General features: G+C 41.0%; 1 protein-coding gene across 2 annotated transcripts in view; it reads left to right on the forward strand.

Annotated features, from left to right (window-relative positions):
• The window catches only part of LOC129811592 (coiled-coil domain-containing protein 9B-like), a 61,185-nt gene extending 51,228 nt beyond the window's left edge, over positions 1-9,957 (forward strand). For both annotated transcript variants that reach the window (XM_055863024.1, XM_055863025.1), the window contains exons 8-14: positions 1,702-1,751; positions 1,874-1,924; positions 2,065-2,161; positions 3,488-3,521; positions 3,643-4,351; positions 4,709-4,791; positions 5,371-9,957. In XM_055863024.1, coding sequence (XP_055718999.1) covers positions 1,702-1,751; positions 1,874-1,924; positions 2,065-2,161; positions 3,488-3,521; positions 3,643-4,351; positions 4,709-4,791; positions 5,371-5,397 — 1,051 coding nt within the window. In that variant the 3' untranslated portion in view covers positions 5,398-9,957. The remainder of the gene's footprint in view (positions 1-1,701; positions 1,752-1,873; positions 1,925-2,064; positions 2,162-3,487; positions 3,522-3,642; positions 4,352-4,708; positions 4,792-5,370) is intronic.
• Positions 9,958-17,940: the final 7,983 nt, after the last annotated feature.

Below are 17,940 nucleotides of genomic sequence, written 5' to 3' on the forward strand. Positions count from 1 at the left end.
AGAAGATAGTGGTACAAACTTTTTTTAGATTTTTGCCCTAGCAGTACAGAGCTGATTCAAATAACCAACTCATTATCAAGCTTTGATTATTTGAATCAGCTCTCTAGTGCTATGGCAAAAACCAAAACGTGCACTTGGGGACCGAGTTTGGTAAACCCTGCTCTAAGGTACTTACAGAATGTTCATTTACTCTGGTGGAAGATTTCCATTGTTGGAGGTATTCACGCCATCCACATTTTGGACCATGCCCTATCCCATGATACTGATTTCACACTGTCACAAGACTTAATCCAATCAAGTCACAAGACATAAATAACAAGTCACAGCAAATGTAATGATGTTGGATGGAGACTGACAAATAACGCTATTAGAGGGAGGAGAAGGAATGACCTGGCAAAAATGTGTTTGTTCTCTTCTGAGGTATCGTCTTTATTGGATCACCTCTGTTTATGAGCTGTTCTTAGAAAATGGCTTTGATAAATCTTGAAAGGGTATTTATCCTATAATCTAACTACCCTCTCCCTAGTACTCTTACCACCCTCTCCCTTTGATTGCTATGCTAGACATTGGGCACTTTCACTAGAAGAAGTTTGTAACAAGCTGACATGCAATGTTTTGGAACCATGGAGAAAGGATAAAAGGCCAGTTTTAGGCCTTGAGCGCCACGGAATGAAAACATCTGCTTATATATAGCTTACATGATTTGAATTTGGAACCCATTATTTTACTATGTATGGAGCCGCTGTCCTTTCACACAGTGGTGTCCTTACTGCTTAGGAGCAAAATATATGAACACCCCTCTTTCTGTTCCTTGTTGGAATTCAAACACAACAGATGTGCTGTGAGCAGCACAGTGGCTGGATAAATACATGTTCTGTTTAGATGAAAGAAGCATCAAACTTTAAAGAAACAAGATAATAGGAGACTTTTTAGCTGGTGCTGGGATGCCTTTCCTTTTGTGGCATGGTTTCAAAAAGGCCTCAGAGACTAACTAGAGCAGGAAAAATATTTTGGATTCAGCAGTTTAGATGTTATCAATGAATAAGGAGTATAGGATCATGACCTCTAGCTACAGATTTGTAACGTGATTCTCCATTAGCCGTTACAGGAAAGGTACTGTTTGGCGTAGAGCAGAGAATTTTCGACCAACCTTAACGTGGCGATACTATCTTCATTCTCGACTCGGCCAAACATGAATCTTCTAAAATGTTTGTGTCCAGTTGCAGGTGGTTTGTTTGAATTTAAAAAATGCCCCGTTATTAAAATAAATATATTTTTTGCTCCATTAATAAGTAATCCAACAATGTGTAAGCAGCCATCTTGTCCATTTCAAATCTTCTCTCATTAATTGAGAGCGTTAAAAATCTGTAGCTACATGACCTCAAGATACCACAGTCATCTCTGTACAATGTCTCATTCTAGCTCTGAGCTCAGCGTGTAATGATTACTTGGAAATGAAAATGGCTGTTGAATGAAAGTAATGGAATGTAAATTGTTAGGTTAGTGGAACAACACAGATATTTGAGAAATGTCCAACCAAATGCATTGGACCCTTCATTAACCCTGGTAGGTAAGATTTTGTCTGTTTACTTTAACACCAAAACCATGGCCTCGTTATCTGGTAGTTCATCTGTTAATGGAACATCCCAGCTGTGTATTAGGTTTGAATTATTTCACTGTAAACTAAATGTTTCTCTTTAGGTTTTCAGATAAATCTCCTAGGGAGAGAGAAAGGGGGCCTACAGCCAGAGGTGAGGAATTTACTCTGTAGTAAATTATCTTCATCTCAAACACTGAGGAATAGTCAGACCATAATCAAGTATGTCTTATTTCAAATGATACCCAATAATTGTTGAACTTGTTTGATTTCCAGGAGGAAGAAATGCAAAGAGAGGTCACCCCAAATCAAATGCTGATTCACGGGGTGAGTTTCAATGCTTTATACTGTGTACCTGAATCATTTAAGTGTACCTGAATCATTTAAGCTCAGTACAAGCTACCAATCAGCCAATTATGGAGAACTATTCTGCTGTTTCTCTTGGCTTTGCTTGTTTTCATCTCCAGGTCAGCAGCTGTGGGGCAAAGACAAGCGGGGTAAAAATGTTCCAGTGGTCAGCAGTAAAGCCAAGGGCAAGGACCGGCTGACTGGGAGGGCCAGAAGGTGAGTGGCAGTAACAGCAGATTTAATCATAACAGCCTGTGTTGATGTAAGGAAACCACACACCTAGCCTGGCTGTATGCAAAACACACTGGGACTTATTCTAAAGAGCACAACGTGTCAAATGACCAAAAACAGCTAATTCACTTGTGCATTCTTCCGTTTAATTTCAAAAAGCTCACTGTTCCAGCTTTTTGTTCTGAAGCCATTGGTGAGGCTAGACTACTTTTAGGTTCTGTTAGCGGTGCTTGAGAGGCAGGTATTGGTGGCTGTGCAGTCCTCTGTGAGATTGAGCTGACCAGGGGGAAGAGCAGTCAGGTATGTCCAGGCAGAGTGGTCTCTTGCCTCAGTTGTCTGTTATTAGGTTTTGCTACTGGTGCTAATTGGAAAAGACCAGAGCGTGAAGAGAACTGCTCAGACCAGCCTTACCTCTTAGAAAAAAAAGTTATATCTAGAACCTTAAAGGGTTCTTCGGCTGTCCCCACAGGATAAAATTTTGAAGAACCCTTGTTGGTTTCAGGTAAAACCCTTTTGGTTCCACGTAGAACCGTTTTGGGTTCCATGTAAAACCCTTTCCACAAAGGGTTCTACATGAAAACCAAAATGGTTTTACCTGGAACCAAAAAGGGCTATGCCTGGAATCAAAAGGTTTTTTACCTAGAACCATTTTTTATTTAACTAGGCAAGTCAGTTAAGAACAAATTCTTATTGACAATGACAGCCTACACCGGCCAAACTCTAACCTGGACGACGCTGGGCCAATTGTGCGCCACCCTATGAGACTCCCAATCACGTCCGGTTGTAATACAGCCGGACAGTAATACATTGTTCAATAGAGGAAGTAATAGAGAAGGTAATCTGCGCCACCCTATGAGACTCCCAATCATGTCCAGTTGTAATACAGCCTGGACTCTAACCAGGGTCTGTAGTGACGCCTCTAGCACTGAGATGCAGTACCTTAAGACTGCTGCGCCACTCTGGAGCCACAAAAGGGTTCTCCAATGGGGTTAGCCTAAAAACCCCTTTGGAACCCTTTTTCTAAGTGTAGACTGTAGAGCATTTCTCAGGATGTACAGAGGGCAGCCATGATTAAACACACAGGTGTGTAAGTGTATCTACAATCATCCTTCTCTATTTTGTCTCACTCACACTCTCTACATATCTCTCTCTATCTTTGACCCCACACAGAACAGATATCATAACAAAATATGCAGAGTATTTTCTGTGTTTTTTTTCTAAGTGCAAAAGCACTAACTCTGTTATCAGGATACTTTGAAGAATATAGACCACTCATTCTGAATGTTTCTAATAATTATTTTAATATTTCAGATGGGATGCCAGCGAGGATGGGGAGGATTTGCAGGTGAGAGGTTTTGATGATATAGCTGTGCTTTGGTGAAAAAAATGTCTGTGCTTGGGCTCAACAAAAACATCTTTGTCTTCTTTATCATATTACTAATGGAATTTTATTTTTGCTCCTTCAGGCCTCTAAGACTAGTTTGGAGGAATTCTTAGAAGAGCTTGATGCTTTGGCTGACCCTGACATAGATGACTCCACTGCAGAAACTCCAGAGGTCAAAGATGGTGACCTCAAAATGGAGTCTTCGCTAACCCTGGATGTGGTGAAGACCGAGAAAGTGAGTGGAAGCATCAGTCCTGGCCTAGACAAGGCCGAGACGGCTCAGGCCCCAGCCGACCCCCTGGAGGACGAGACATCCAGACAGGGGAAGGCTGAGGTCTCGTCCCCTCAAGCTACAGAGAAGAAGGTCCGCTTTTCAGAGGAGCTCATCAAGGGGCCCGGGGCCTACGAGAAGCCCAATACTGGAGCCCAGAACTCTGCCCGCTCAGAAACCAAGGGCACCAGCGCGTTAAAAGTTGCCTCCCCCATCAAAAACGGACAGAAGTTGGAGGAGCAGAAGCAGTCCCCCGAGGGCGACCAGGAGGATGCTGGTAATGCCCTGGACTGGGGGGATCAGCAGGCTACAGCTGTCCAGGCACAGAGCTCATCTGATGGGCAGAGACAGGGTCAGGAGGGCCCTCCGTTTCTTGATGCCTCCAAAACAGAATGTGCTGAAAGCGGCCATGACGGTGTGCTCAGCCCTGTTCTCCCCATTTCACACAGTGATGTCAAAGACCCTGCCCCTCCGCAGGATACTTCTGTCCAGCCTTTAGAGCATGCCAAGAGCAATACAGGTAGGCAATGGTTTTGTTTGTGGTTAGTCCCTGTCAAATATCCATATCTACATGTACATAATACCTCAATCAGCCTGACTAACCGGTGTCTGTATGTATCCTCGCTATTCTTATAGCCTCGCTACTGTATATAGCCTGTCTTTTTACTGTTGTTTTATTTCTTTACTTACCTATTGTTCATCAAACACCTTTTTTGCACTATTGGTTAGAGCCTGTAAGTAAGCATTTCACTGTAAGGTCTACTACACCTGTTGTATTCGGCGCACGTGACAAATACATTTTGATTTGATTTGAAATAGGTACAGTGTATAGTTATCACTATGATGCAATGTAAGTAATGCTTGGTTCCCTTCACAGAGGAGCTGATTGACTCCAGTCTGTCTGTTCTCAGCCTGGAGTCAGGAGAGACTCACCCAACCCACACCACCAGTACCGATAAGGTCAGTATGGACTGAGAGAATATGAACAACTGGATGGATGGATGGAAAGAAATGAGTGCATGACTCATCTGCATTGTAGTCTGGACTATGAGAGGGAGTGAATGAAAGAAAGAAACTGTGGATGGATTGAAAAGGTGATGAGTGTATGATTCATCATCACTGCAAATTTGGGATTTTTGATTGATGCATGAGTGCATTCCCTATGGTCTTCTGTAGTGTTTAAGTAGATTTGGAATAGACAAGAGAGACAATGCATGTTCAGAACTACTGTAGCAGAGTGATAATGCATTACCAACCACTGTAGCAGGGTGATAATGCATTATCAACCACTGTGGCGGGGTGATAATGCATTACCAGCCAATGTAGCAGGGTGCTAATGCATTACTAACCACCGTGACAGGGTGATGATGCATTACCAACCACTGTGGCAGGGTGATAATGCATTACCAACCACTGTAGCAGGGTGATAATGCATTACCAACCATAAATATAAGTACTGTATATGCCTTCCTTTTGAGTAAAAACAATAATGTACTATTACACCTATGTTTAACCCCTTTTTATTGTTTTGTTTCATAGGCAAGAGAAAATGGGAAGATTGTTTGAAGGACTTTTGACGTTGCTATAACATTTTCTAGAACTGAACAACAACATGCTTAATTAATTCAAGCGTTTACCATGAGCCTTTTAGTTTAATACTGCACTTGCTTCCAATAGCTCTTTGTAGACGTCCTGTGTCTAGTTGGTCAGGTAAACACTAACATGCGCAATGTTGTTTCTTTTGAAAGGATGCTAGCTGCTCAAGGTGGGAAAAGGAAACGATACATGTTCAAGTGAAGTTATTTTGAGCCTTTTGTCTGCTTGAAAATACTTTGCTTACAAGCACTTTATTCTTTATGAGGTATGAGTATTGACATGTCATACATTACTTAAAGTTGGAATCCTTAATGGTGAAACAGCTACGTCCGTTTGCGATATTACAACAACAAAGAAGTTACTGCAAACAACGAACACAGTTTTTTCCCCTCTGACATCATTACACGCGTGATAGAAAGGCACAATATGTATTGCAATTTTTTTTACCATGCTGCACTCAGCTCAGCAACAATAACACCGGTGGTGGTGGGGCAGCCCGTGGTGCTGTTTCCCCTTACTGCGGATTCCATCTTTAAGTGTGTTATTTGAATGGCTGTTTTTGTTTACATTTTAAGTATTATTTCAAGGTACCAGTCCTAATGCTTGTATTAGTTCAGTTCCTATGGATGACTAACCTAAACAGGCCCTGCCATTAACCTTTGCCAGCCTTAGCAGTTGAATGACAAAATATAATTAGCATTATATGCTAATAGTTGTACACTGACTTTATTTACAGTACTAGTCAAAAGTTCGGACACACCTACTCCTTCCAGGGTTTTTCTTTATTTTTTACTATTTTCTACATTGTACAATAATAGTGAAGACATCAAAACTATGAAATAACATATATGGAGTCATGTAGTAACCAAAAAAGTGTTAAATACATCTAAATATATTTTATATTTGAGATTATTCAAAGTAGCCACACTTTGCCTTGATGACAGCTTTGCACACTCATGGCATTCTCTCAACCAGCTTCATGAGGTAGTCACCTGGAATACATTTCAATTAACAGGTGTGCCTTGCTAAAAGTTAATTTGTGGAGTTTCTTTTCTTCTTAATGCGTTTGAGCCAGTCAGTTAGGTTGTGACAAGGTAGGGGTGGTATACAGATGATAGCCCTATTTGGTAAAATACCAAGTTCATATTATGTCAAGAACAACTCAAATAAGCAAAGAGAAACAACAGTCCATCATTACTTTAAGACATGAAGGTCAGTCAATCTGAAAAATTTCAAGAACTTTGAAATTTTCTTAAAGTGCAGTCACGAAAACCATCAAGCGGTTTGATGAAACTGGCCCTTATTAGGGAAATTAAGACCCAGAGTTACCTCTGCTGCAGGGGATAAGTTCATTAGAGTTACCATCCTCAGAAATCAGCTATTAACTGCACCTCAGATTGCAGCCCAAATAAATGTAACAGACACATCTCAACATCAACTGTTCAGAGGAGACTGCGTGAATCAGGCCTTCATGGTCGAATTGCTGCAAAGAAACCACTACTAAAGGACACCAATAAGAAGAAGGGACTCTCGTGGGCCAAGAACTTGAGCAATGGACATTAGACCGATGGAAATCTGTAATTTGGTCTGATGAGTCCTAATTTGAGATTTGTGTTCCAACCAGTGTGTTTTTCTGAGACACAGAGTAGGTGAGTGGATGATCTCTGCATGTGTGGTTCCCACTGTGAAGCATGGAGGAGGTGGTGTGATGGTGTGGGTGTACTTTGCTGGTGACACTGTCTGTGATTTTATGTAGAATTCAAGGCACACAACCAGCATGGCTTCCACAGCATTCTGCAGCAGTATGCCATCCCATCTGGTTTGCGCTTAGTGGGACGATCAATTGTTTTTCAACAGCAAAATGGCCAAAACACATCTCCAGGCTGTGTAAGGGCTATTTGACCAAGAAGGAGAGGGATGGAGTGCTGCATCAGATGATCTGGCCTCCACCCTCACCCGACCTCAACCCAGTTGAGATGGTTTGGGATGAGTTGGACCGCAGAGTGAAGGAAAAGAAGCCAACAAGTGCTCAGCATATGTGGGAACTCCTTCAAGACTGTTGGAAAATCATTCCTCATGAAGCTGGTTGAGAGAATGCCAAGAGTGTGCAACGCTGTCATTAAGGAAAAGGGTGGCTACTTTGAAGAATCTAAAATCTGTTTTGATTTGTTAACCTGTTGAGGCTGGGGGCGCTGTTGTCACTATTTATGGTAATCTTGTAATTTTTGAAACGGCTTCCTACAAAACTCTTGATCGTACAATATGCATATTATTATTGTTATTGGATAGAAAACAGTCTATAGTTTCTATAGGAGTTGAAATTTTGTCTCTAAGTGGAACAGAACCCATTCTACAGCAATTTCCCTGACATGGAGTCAGATTTCAGAAATTTTGGCCCCTGATCTGGAGTCAGTTAAAAGGCCACTGTTATTGCTATGAGTATACGGACACTGCTTACGTCTTCCCCTGGATGCTTTTACGTGATGACGATTTGAATGGGGTCGATTGCGTGTTCACAGGCACTATAAATTAAAAAACCCTGTAGTTAGTAAGTCTTTTGGAGCTGCGTTATGCGCGTGGAGGACACCGACCCGCACCTGTTCCAAGCATTAGTGTTGGGAGTAATCTTTCTCCGGTCATGTTAAGACTCGTTATAGGAGTTAAAAACATCATAAGGTAGTTAATTTAAAGCGTTTTATAGCAATTTATATCCGTTTAGTGCGATTTTGGGACATTTATTTCTGAAACGCTGTGAATCGCCGGGCACGCTTCCAGTTCATGCTGAACGCAGTTGGCATTTCCACATGGCAAGAGGACAGCTTTCCACCAAAAGACGATTAGACCCAAGAAAGGATCCTTTGCCCAAGATACTGATGGAAGAACAGCTCAAAGTAGGACATTTTTATTATGATAAATCGTGTTTCTGTCGAAAAATGTTAGTGGCTTAGGACGCCATGTTTTTTGACGTAGCTTCGCTTGGCGCAAACTGTATTGAAAAGTAAGGATAATTTAAAAAATGTAATTCCGCGATTGTATTAAGAATTAAATTGTCTATCAATCGATGTCCACCCTATATTTTTTAGTCACGTTTATGAGTATTTATGTATAAGAGTAGATCACAGTCTAATATGGCGCACGGACATTTTCTCACCAGCTGGGCTACTTTCCCCATTGTCTAACCATGATTTTGGTGGCTAAATATGCACATTTTCGAACAAACTGTATATGCATGTTGTAATGTGATGTTACAGGGGTGCCATCTGAAGAATTCTGAGAAGGTTAGTGAAAAAAATAATATATTTTGGCGATGTTGACGTTATCGCTCACTTTGGCTAGAATTAATGCTGGGGTAATGTTTGCACCTGTGCTATGCTAATATGACGATTTATTGTGTTTTCGCTGTAAGACACTTAGAAAATCTGAAATATTGTCTGTATTCACAGGATCTGTGTCTTTCGATTAGTGTATGCTGTGTATTTTTACGAAATGTTTGATGATTAGTAAGTAGGTAAACACGTTGCTCTATGTAGTTATTCTAGTCCATTTGTGACGGTGGGTGCAATTGTAACCTATGCCATCTACCTGAAATATGCACATTTTTCTAACAAAACCTATCCCATACCATAAATATGTTATCAGACTGTCATCTGATGAGTTTTTTTCTTGGTTAGGGGCTATAAATATCTTAGTTTAGCCGAATTGGTGATAGCTACTGGTGTTGGTGGACAAATAAAAGATGGTGGATTATGCTAATGTGTTTTTAGGTAATAGATGTACATCTTTACATATTGTGTCTTCCCTGTAAAACATTTTAAAAATCGGACATGTTGGCTGGATTCACAAGATCTGTGTCTTTCATTAGCTGTATTGGACTTTAATGTGTGAAAGTTAAATATTTAAAAAAAATATTTTTTTTGAATTTCGCGGCTCTGCCTTTTCAGTGGGGGTGGGGGGGGAGTGCCGCTAGCGGCACCCTCAGCCTAGACAGGTTAAACACTTTTTTGGTTACTACATGATTCCATATGTGTTATTTCATAGTTTTGATGTAATCACTATTATTCTACAATGTATAAAATAGTACAAATAAAGAAAAACGCTTGAATGAGTAGGTGTTCTAAAACTTTTGACTAGTACTGTATGGAACTTACTGTATGTAAGTAGAAAGCTCTGACCATTGCACTTAACTACTGAGATATGATAGCTCATTCATTCATATGGTAGTTTACAGCTTGGTTTGGTGAAACCAGTTACATGAAGTAAAAGTAAATTAAAGTGCATTATTTTAGTGTGGGAATGATTACTTTGTAATATAAAGTTAAATAGTTATGGTTTTCAAATGCTAAAAAGTTAAAATGTAGGTAAAATTGTTTCATATTTATTCAAATGTTTTCGGGGAACCCTTTGACTTCTCATTTTGAAATGTTGTGGTATTAACTAACTGTCATTATTGATTTTATTTATTTATCCTCTCATTTGGACTACTGATTGTCAAATATAATTTGCTGGAGAATAAACCCTTGTTGACATGCATTAGCGGCTGGATTGTTTTATTTTAAGTAGGGAAAGGCAATTTATTTGTACCCCTTTGTTGTTTTATTATACTTTAATAGTCTGACAACATCATTTGACAAAGAGCCTTATTATATAATAAATAGTGTGTTAATGAAGCACTTACATTGTTCTTTTTAGAGCACTTATTTAGGCAATTCAGTGTACAGCACATGTTGGAGAGGGAACTGTGGCAGTTAACATCTTCAGTTATCTTCTGACCTGCCAAAGCAATTTTACTTTCAGTAGGACTGGCTTTCCTTAAGCATTATAACACTGGCATTAAAAGTGCATTGCCATAACCAGGTGACAAGTCACAGTATTAGGTTGAGGTCATTTCATTTGTAATTGAAATGACTTTTGGAGCTGTGGAGGTGAAAAAGAAAAGAATGGCTGGAATTGAGAGCTAACAGAACTGAAGTTATTTGTTGGGAGAAAAGAGAATTTCCTCCATAATGTATTGTAGTTGAACGGATCAAATTTATCCTGGGAGAGGGAGAAAGGGAAAGAGTTGAGCATAGGGATATTTTTTATGAGAAGTAGTGGAATTTACTTCAACCATGTGACTAGTGCAGAACATACTTCCCTGTTCAGTGACTGTTTGCTTATACATAATGGTTGCAGTTTGTTTGGTAAATGTATTTATTCAAGGTTCGCTTGATATTTATGTTATCACCAAGCCTTGCCTAAGGCCTCTTGAAAATTGAGAAGTGATTGTCTGACATTACTGCTCCTTTCGGCGTCAATGTGAATCACCCAACCATGTGCACAATGGACTCACACAGGATGTGTGTGTGTGTGTGTGTGTGTGGGCATAGAGCTTTATTCACAGCTTTTTTATAGTCAAGTTCCTTGTTTGTTTAACTTGGAAGTTAGCATACAGCACATAAATATAGTACCCGCTGCTACAGATTCTGTCTTGCTCTTTTTGTCGTGCTTTACTAGGGTTGCAAAATTCAGAGAACTTTCAATAAATTCCCTGGTTTTCCAGAAATCCTTGTTGGAGGGTTTTGGATTTCCTGTTTATTCCCTCCTGATTCTGATAAAAGCAGGGAATTTGTTGAAAGTTCCAGGAATTTTGCAACCCTAGCTTTAGACAGAGTATGTCTTGTCCCCTGTCCCTTCCCTATAACAGCATGAAAACAGAGTGAATGTGAAATTTATTTTTCCTATGTTATGTACACAGTGCATTCGGAAAGTATTCAGACCCCTTGACTTTTTCCACATTTTGTTACTTTACAGCCTTATGCTAAAATGGATTTAATAGTTTCCCCCCCATCAATCTACACACTATGATGACAAAGGAAAAACAGGTTTTTGAAATTTTTGCAAATGTATAAAAATAAGAAACTGAAATATCACATTTACATAAGTATTCAGACCCTTTACGCAGTACTTTGTTGAAGCACCTTTGGCAGCTATTACAGCCTTGAGTCTTCTTGGGTATGATGCTACAAGTTTGGCACACCAGTATTTGGGGAGTTTCTCCCATTCTTTTCTGCAGATCCTCACAAGCTCTGTCAGGTTGGATGGGGAGCATCGCTGCACAGCTATTTTCAGGTCTCTCCAGAGATGTTCGATCGTGTTCAAGTCCGGGCTCTGGCTGGGCCACTCAAGGACATTCAGAGACTTGTCCCAAAGCCACTCCTGCGTTGTTTTGACTGTGTTCTTAGGGTTGTTGTCTTGTTGGAAGATTAACTTTCGTCCCACTCTGAGGTCCTGAGCGCTCTGGAGCAGATTTTCATCAGTGATCTCTCTGTACTTTGCTCTGTTCATCTTTCCCATGATCCTGACTAGTCTCCCAGTGAAAAACATCCCCACAGCATGATGCTGCCACCACCATGTTTTATCGTAGGGATGGTGCCAGGTTTCCTCCAGATGTGACGCTTGGCATTCAGGCCAAAGAGTTCAATCTTGGTTTCATCAGACCAGAGTATCTTGTTTCTCATAGTCTGAGAGTAATTTAGGTATCTTTTGGCAAACTCCAAGCGGGCTGTCATGTTCCTTTTTCTGGAGCTCTGTCAGGGTGACCATCAGGGTCTTGGTCACCTCCCAGACCAAGCACATTCTCCCCCGATTGCGGAGTTTGGCCTGGAGGCCAGCTCTAGGAAGAGTCTTGGTGGTTCCAAACTTATTCCATTTAAGAGTGATGGAGGCCACTGTGTTCTTGGGGACCTTCGATACTGCAGAAGTATTTTGGTACCCTTCCCCACATCTGTGCCTCGACACAATTCTGTCTCAGAGCTCTACGGACAGTTCCTTCGACCTCATGGCTTTGCTCTGACATGCAATGTCAACTGAGGAACCTTATATAGACAGGTGTGTGCCTTTCCAAATCATGTCCAATCAATTAAATTTACCACAGATGGACTCCAAGTTGTAGAAACATTTTAAGGATGATCAATGGGAACAGGACGCACCAGAGCTCAATTTCAAGTCTCATAGCAAAGAACCTGAATACTTCTACAAATAAGGTCTTTTTTAAATATATTTTTTATAAATTTGTTTTCGCTTTGTCGTCGTGGGGTTTTGTGTGTAGCTTGATGAGGAAAAAATGTAACAAAATGTGGAAAAGGGGAAGGGGTCTGAATACTTTCTGAATGCACTGTATGTCACGTTTTAAATACAATTGACTTCCCATACTCAATTTGGGGACTGATAAGCAGCACCAGTGAATTTCCCAAGAGAAGTTTCTGATGATTCGCATGCATATCAGCTGCCAACTTCCCCATATTGGATAGCTTATGCAAAGTACTTAACCACCATTGATAACAGGCCAACTTTAGAAAAATATGATACTGTGTGATCTGTGTTCCATAAGAGTTGGATTGAATAATGTAATATGACACAATAGCAGCACACGATAACCCTTGATTTGACTGAAATTGAAGGCAAAAACTAATTGTGTTTCAGAATGGGGGACTGTGACAGTGTTAAGCTGCCTCCATTTGGGAGTCATTTCTGATTCATTTCAAATGAGCTCTCCATGGGCCTGCTCTAACACCCCGTTGTGTTGGAGACAGTTTCCTCCACCTTCTCTGGTGAGAATCCTCCAAGGTGTTAATCTTTTAATTACCTTTTCCTCTGGCGTTCACTAGGGCCACCTGTCATTAAGGCCCTGGGTCCTGTGACTTCAGCATGGTGCTTTGTGGCTCCTTGTTTTTTTAGTTGCATCTGCATCAGCCCTTACTTTCATGTTTCATAGCTTTTTACCTGGTAGAAAACAATAGGCAATCTATCCTTTGTCTCTTTAAAATACCGGATTCTCATTTCATGGACATGGGGCCACAGTCTCTAGGTTTTCATTCCATTAATGAAAATGAATTAACTCACTGAGCCACCAGATATAATTTACAGTTTGAACACAGTGTGCTCTCCCTCCTCTGCTCCCAGTGGCGACTAATCATTTTTTAGGGGTGTGATGCACCTCTATGCTTTAACTGTGTGAGTATGAGTAGCTTTGGAAATAAGTGGTACAAACTGATGAGGGATTAAAGAGGAGTATGGGACTATGCCACCTTCACACACAGCAAGATAAGAATTGAAACACAGAGCGTTTTCTGTCGTAAAGGATGTGACAGTAGCTCGGCTGTCAGTCCAAAGCACCCTAACATTTGGTAGCAGAGAGGCTCTGAGCGGGAAGCCAATCCTGTCACCATGGGTGATGCTGTCACTGCAGGAGACAGGGCCTTTCAAGGGCATTAATACGTTTCAGTCCTGACTGCTGCATTCTCACCCGGGGCTAGAAGAGAGGCCTCACCAGGAGTAAGCTGTCTCCTTCAGACAATCATGTTCTGTCAAAGCAAAAGCCTTATCTGAACCAGGTTCAGAAATGCTTGTAACCCCAAGTGCCTTGGTGAGGAAAGTAAGCTCCTAAAGCTACGCTCTGGATATGCAACCAACTTTCTCTCGCATATGTTAGGGTGATAGTGAATCTGAGGCGCCATGACATTTTTACATCTCTATATCTGTAGTTGTAATAACCTCTTTCAGATCATGGTCTGGTTAATAGTCATTGCATTGATTGGCGTGGGTTAAACAGAGGAACCACCTTATCCAGCCCTGTGGCCCTGACACTCTGTACAGACAGGTGGTTTTTGTCAAGCCTCGTCCCCTACTGAGCGTGTGCATCATCCCTCTGCCCTTATATGGCGACCCATGCTGTACCAACCAACAACGCCTAAGCAGCTGGCCTGGTCCATCACAGGCACACGGGAGGGATCTGAACGTCCTCTGCTCTTCCTTTTCTCCCGCCCCCCAGAGAGGGGGCTAACAAGGCCGTCAATGTACAGCTTGCCTTATTGATCTGAGCCATGGCGTCATGGTGCCTCCGCTGGTAATGTGTCGTCAAACAGCTCCAGCAGACAGCCTGTCAGACTACCATATTGATTGTTACTGTGATGTTTTGTATGAAGTAAACGTATTGCTTTTCCCTGAAGTCATATTTTGTCACCCTCTGATATTTCAGCAGGAAACCCTCCATTGGTTAGAGGTCAGTCTTCAATCTTAAGGTAAAGGCAGCCCCCAGTAGCCTTCTATATAACAGAAAACAGTGGGTCTCAGTAACAAGCATTTTACCTATTCATTTTTTATTAATCTATCCTATAGGGAACCACAGCTAAACTGACTGAAGACCAGCACTTCCGTTGTTCCTTATAGAATAAATGCATTGTTATGAAATATCAGCATAGGGTCTTGGCAGGTGTCGTTGAGATGTTCAATAGACAGCCTGGTTCTGAAAAAAATAGGCGGATAAAACATCAACCTCACCATGTGCTTATTGCATTACGTCATGGTTCTACACCTGTGCCCCATGTTGTAATGGTGAAATCATATACACTTTCATAGTCCAGCAATCATCTGAGAGGTCCTGGTTAAAAGGTCCCTGAAAACAAAGGGCTCAACTCAACTGAACTCGCATTGAGGTATTTACACAGTAGCTCTGTTTCCCATGGTCAAATAAATCCCAGCATGGTTTGAGGCACTGTATAAACCTCGATACTTTATCATATGGTATCTTGTGGGAAAGAGTGACTATGACACCATGTGCCTGACTTTAGTTTGATTAATAACATCTGGGCCGATAATTCTTCCCGGACTTTAATAATTGAAGAGCCTATTATGAGCTTGCTTCATATTGTTCTCCTGTGTTGAAAGAGCTCATTAATTATTCACAATTCCTGTGATAGTATCTTGTTCAGACAATGGGGTTCTAAACTTATATTATTTTGCCTTTGTTTTAAAAGTCTCTCCAGGGTGGCATTTTGGCACATTAAAATAATGCTTGGTGTCACTGCAGTGCATCAGAGACTGATAAACATAAGAAGTTCTGGGATATCCAAAGGCAAGTAGAGGAGAGCTGCTGTGGAAGAGTAATGTCCTGATGACTAACACTGTCAACAGTATCAACAGTCACTCATCCTCCATAGCTGGCATTGAGCTAATCCCCACTGGTAATGTAACTCTCAACTCCCTGGGATGCAAGATGTTGCCCGCTCAGCTTTGCATTGTCCAAGTAGTGGTAGCTGTGCTTGAACTTCAAATACTGTAACATAATCCAGCTGGAGCTGTGAGATTGAGCAAACTGTTGTTTTTTAAACAGATGCCTTAGAAAAGAGGATAACAGGACATCTTTCATCGTTGCTAGAATCTCTGACTCAGGTGTGATGTTTTGAGAGTAGTGGGATGACTAGGGCCAGTCCACATGGTCAGGAACAACTCCTGGCCCCAGTGATGACAGAGCAGCAACCCCCATCTCCTACAGAGTACTCCATCATGTAAACATTCTCCTGGGTGACTGAGTTTAGAGGTCAAAAGGTCACTAGCCCCTCCCCCTCTTCTTCGTGGGCAGATATAGAAGAATAAGAACATCAGATGAGACCGTCAGATCCACTCCTTCATCAATATCCTGCTCCATTATTATTTTCATCCATAAGCATAGGGTCTTGTAAGCATTTCACGGTAAGGTCTATTCGGCACATACATTTTTTGTTGTTGATTTGATTTTACCAACTGAAACATTCAAAACATGTCACTGCCGTGTTGTAGGGCCTATGGGGAAAGAACTGTAGCGATATCCACTGTGTGCTGTGCACAAATCTGTTCAAAGTATCCTGCTACTTGTGCCTGCTGTTTTACAATAGTCCCAAGTGTTTACATTATGTTTGTTTACATCTCAGTGTAACAGATACCCACCATGACAGCTTTTCAGTGCAGCACTACTCAACTGAGGCTTACATTTCACTGTGATACAGTGTGATGGTCCAACCAGCAACGGAACCTCCCCACCACTCAGTGAAAAATAAGCCTTTCAAAGAGTGTTTGCTGGAAATAGTACTGACCCAGTATTATGTAATGCGTTTCTCTTTCCTTTGTGGACTGTAACTACAGAGCGTTCAATCAATACACCTCCCTCACATGCCGTTCAGTTCAAGTAGAAAGCATACATACATACAGGCTTGTTTTTTCCCCTCTCCAGAGCTCACCAGAAGTGAGTCAGAAGCAGGAATATGAAAGAGAGAGAAGGAGATATATCTGACTATGTGCTGTGGCAGATTGATAAACAATGGGCCTTGCCTCTGTTGAACACATCTTAGGCTGTTCATACTGTAAAAGTCACAGATTTGAGGCTCACATGAAGACATCGACTGTAAACTGACTGTCCTTTGAGCTGTAGGACAAAAAAACAGTCCGGATTATCACTGGTTCTTAATTCAACTTGGTAGCTGGTTAAGAGTTGAATATGTCTACAACAAGCCCTTTGACTAGATAGTGATATAACATTGCTTATCTAATATATTTTAACAGGAGATAATCAGACTACGCAATTTGAAAACAGCTTCTATTAAATTTGATTTATCAGACACCTGTATCAAAATATATTTTTTCATAAACGATTTCAGATCTCTTAAAATAAAATGTTTAATATGAAAGGTGTTATTATTAAGTTACTTTGCATGAACCTTTTTTAAACAAAATCTAAATGAAGAAGCATTTTACAAGGAAGTTTATTTGCCTCGTAATATATGCCTAGACCTAACATAGTCTTAATAAAAAGTGTTGAATTAGACTAAAAGTTTGATCAAGGCCAAAGGATGTTCAATATCTGCCCTATATACATGATCAAATACTCAATACATTTACATGGTTATATGCACATACCTGAGCTTAGCTCAATAATACAGGTTCCTCTATGCCAGCAATCCAGATGTATCCGTAAAAGGAAATATAGAGGACGAAATGCTATTTAAATGCGTCCTGTTGTTCAACAGCTCGGCCCATCAAAGGCAGTGATAAATGGTTGTGTTATAGAATAACATTGGAGGCCTATAAGTAATGGTAGTTTACATATCCTGCAAAGGCATATATCCTACCAGTTAAATACAGGTGTGTTATGTCCTTGTCCATAATATGGTTATAAATAAATTACTTGGTGGAGCTGTCCAAAGCAAAGATGACTTACATCAATTAAGGCATACAGTAACAGAAAACGCATAGTATTTTAGGGGAAACAATATTTCTTTGAAGCAGTTTAAGTCTATAATTGTCAGTCATACACATTCAGATTATTGGTATATAGATATCAATAAAATACGTGCATGAAGCCTGTGCAATTCTCGCAGCATCATCTGTTCTTTGATATCTCTTCCACGAAGACCACTGTCTGTAGGCTATCCGACACCCCTGCATAAGTCTGTCAAACACTCCTGGTTCGATTCCTGTTTAATGGTCTGGTTACTCTCCTTTACGCAAACCTTGTTGTCTCGTAGCGGAGGTGCGCTGCGGAACCTTTGTGGATGAAGGAGCAGCATCCGCCGCTGCTTGATCCGCATTGCCAGTAGTTGATCGGTCCGCATTCATCTCCCCTTTTTCATTATGCATGGTGTTGTGGGCTCCAGTGCGCAACGGGCTCCGATTGTCCACAGCAGGCTGAGACGCCTGGTTATCTCTCCCCGCAGTGTTTGG

This window comes from Salvelinus fontinalis, chromosome 15 (genome assembly GCF_029448725.1).
Source record: "Salvelinus fontinalis isolate EN_2023a chromosome 15, ASM2944872v1, whole genome shotgun sequence".
Lineage (NCBI taxonomy): Eukaryota > Metazoa > Chordata > Actinopteri > Salmoniformes > Salmonidae > Salvelinus > Salvelinus fontinalis.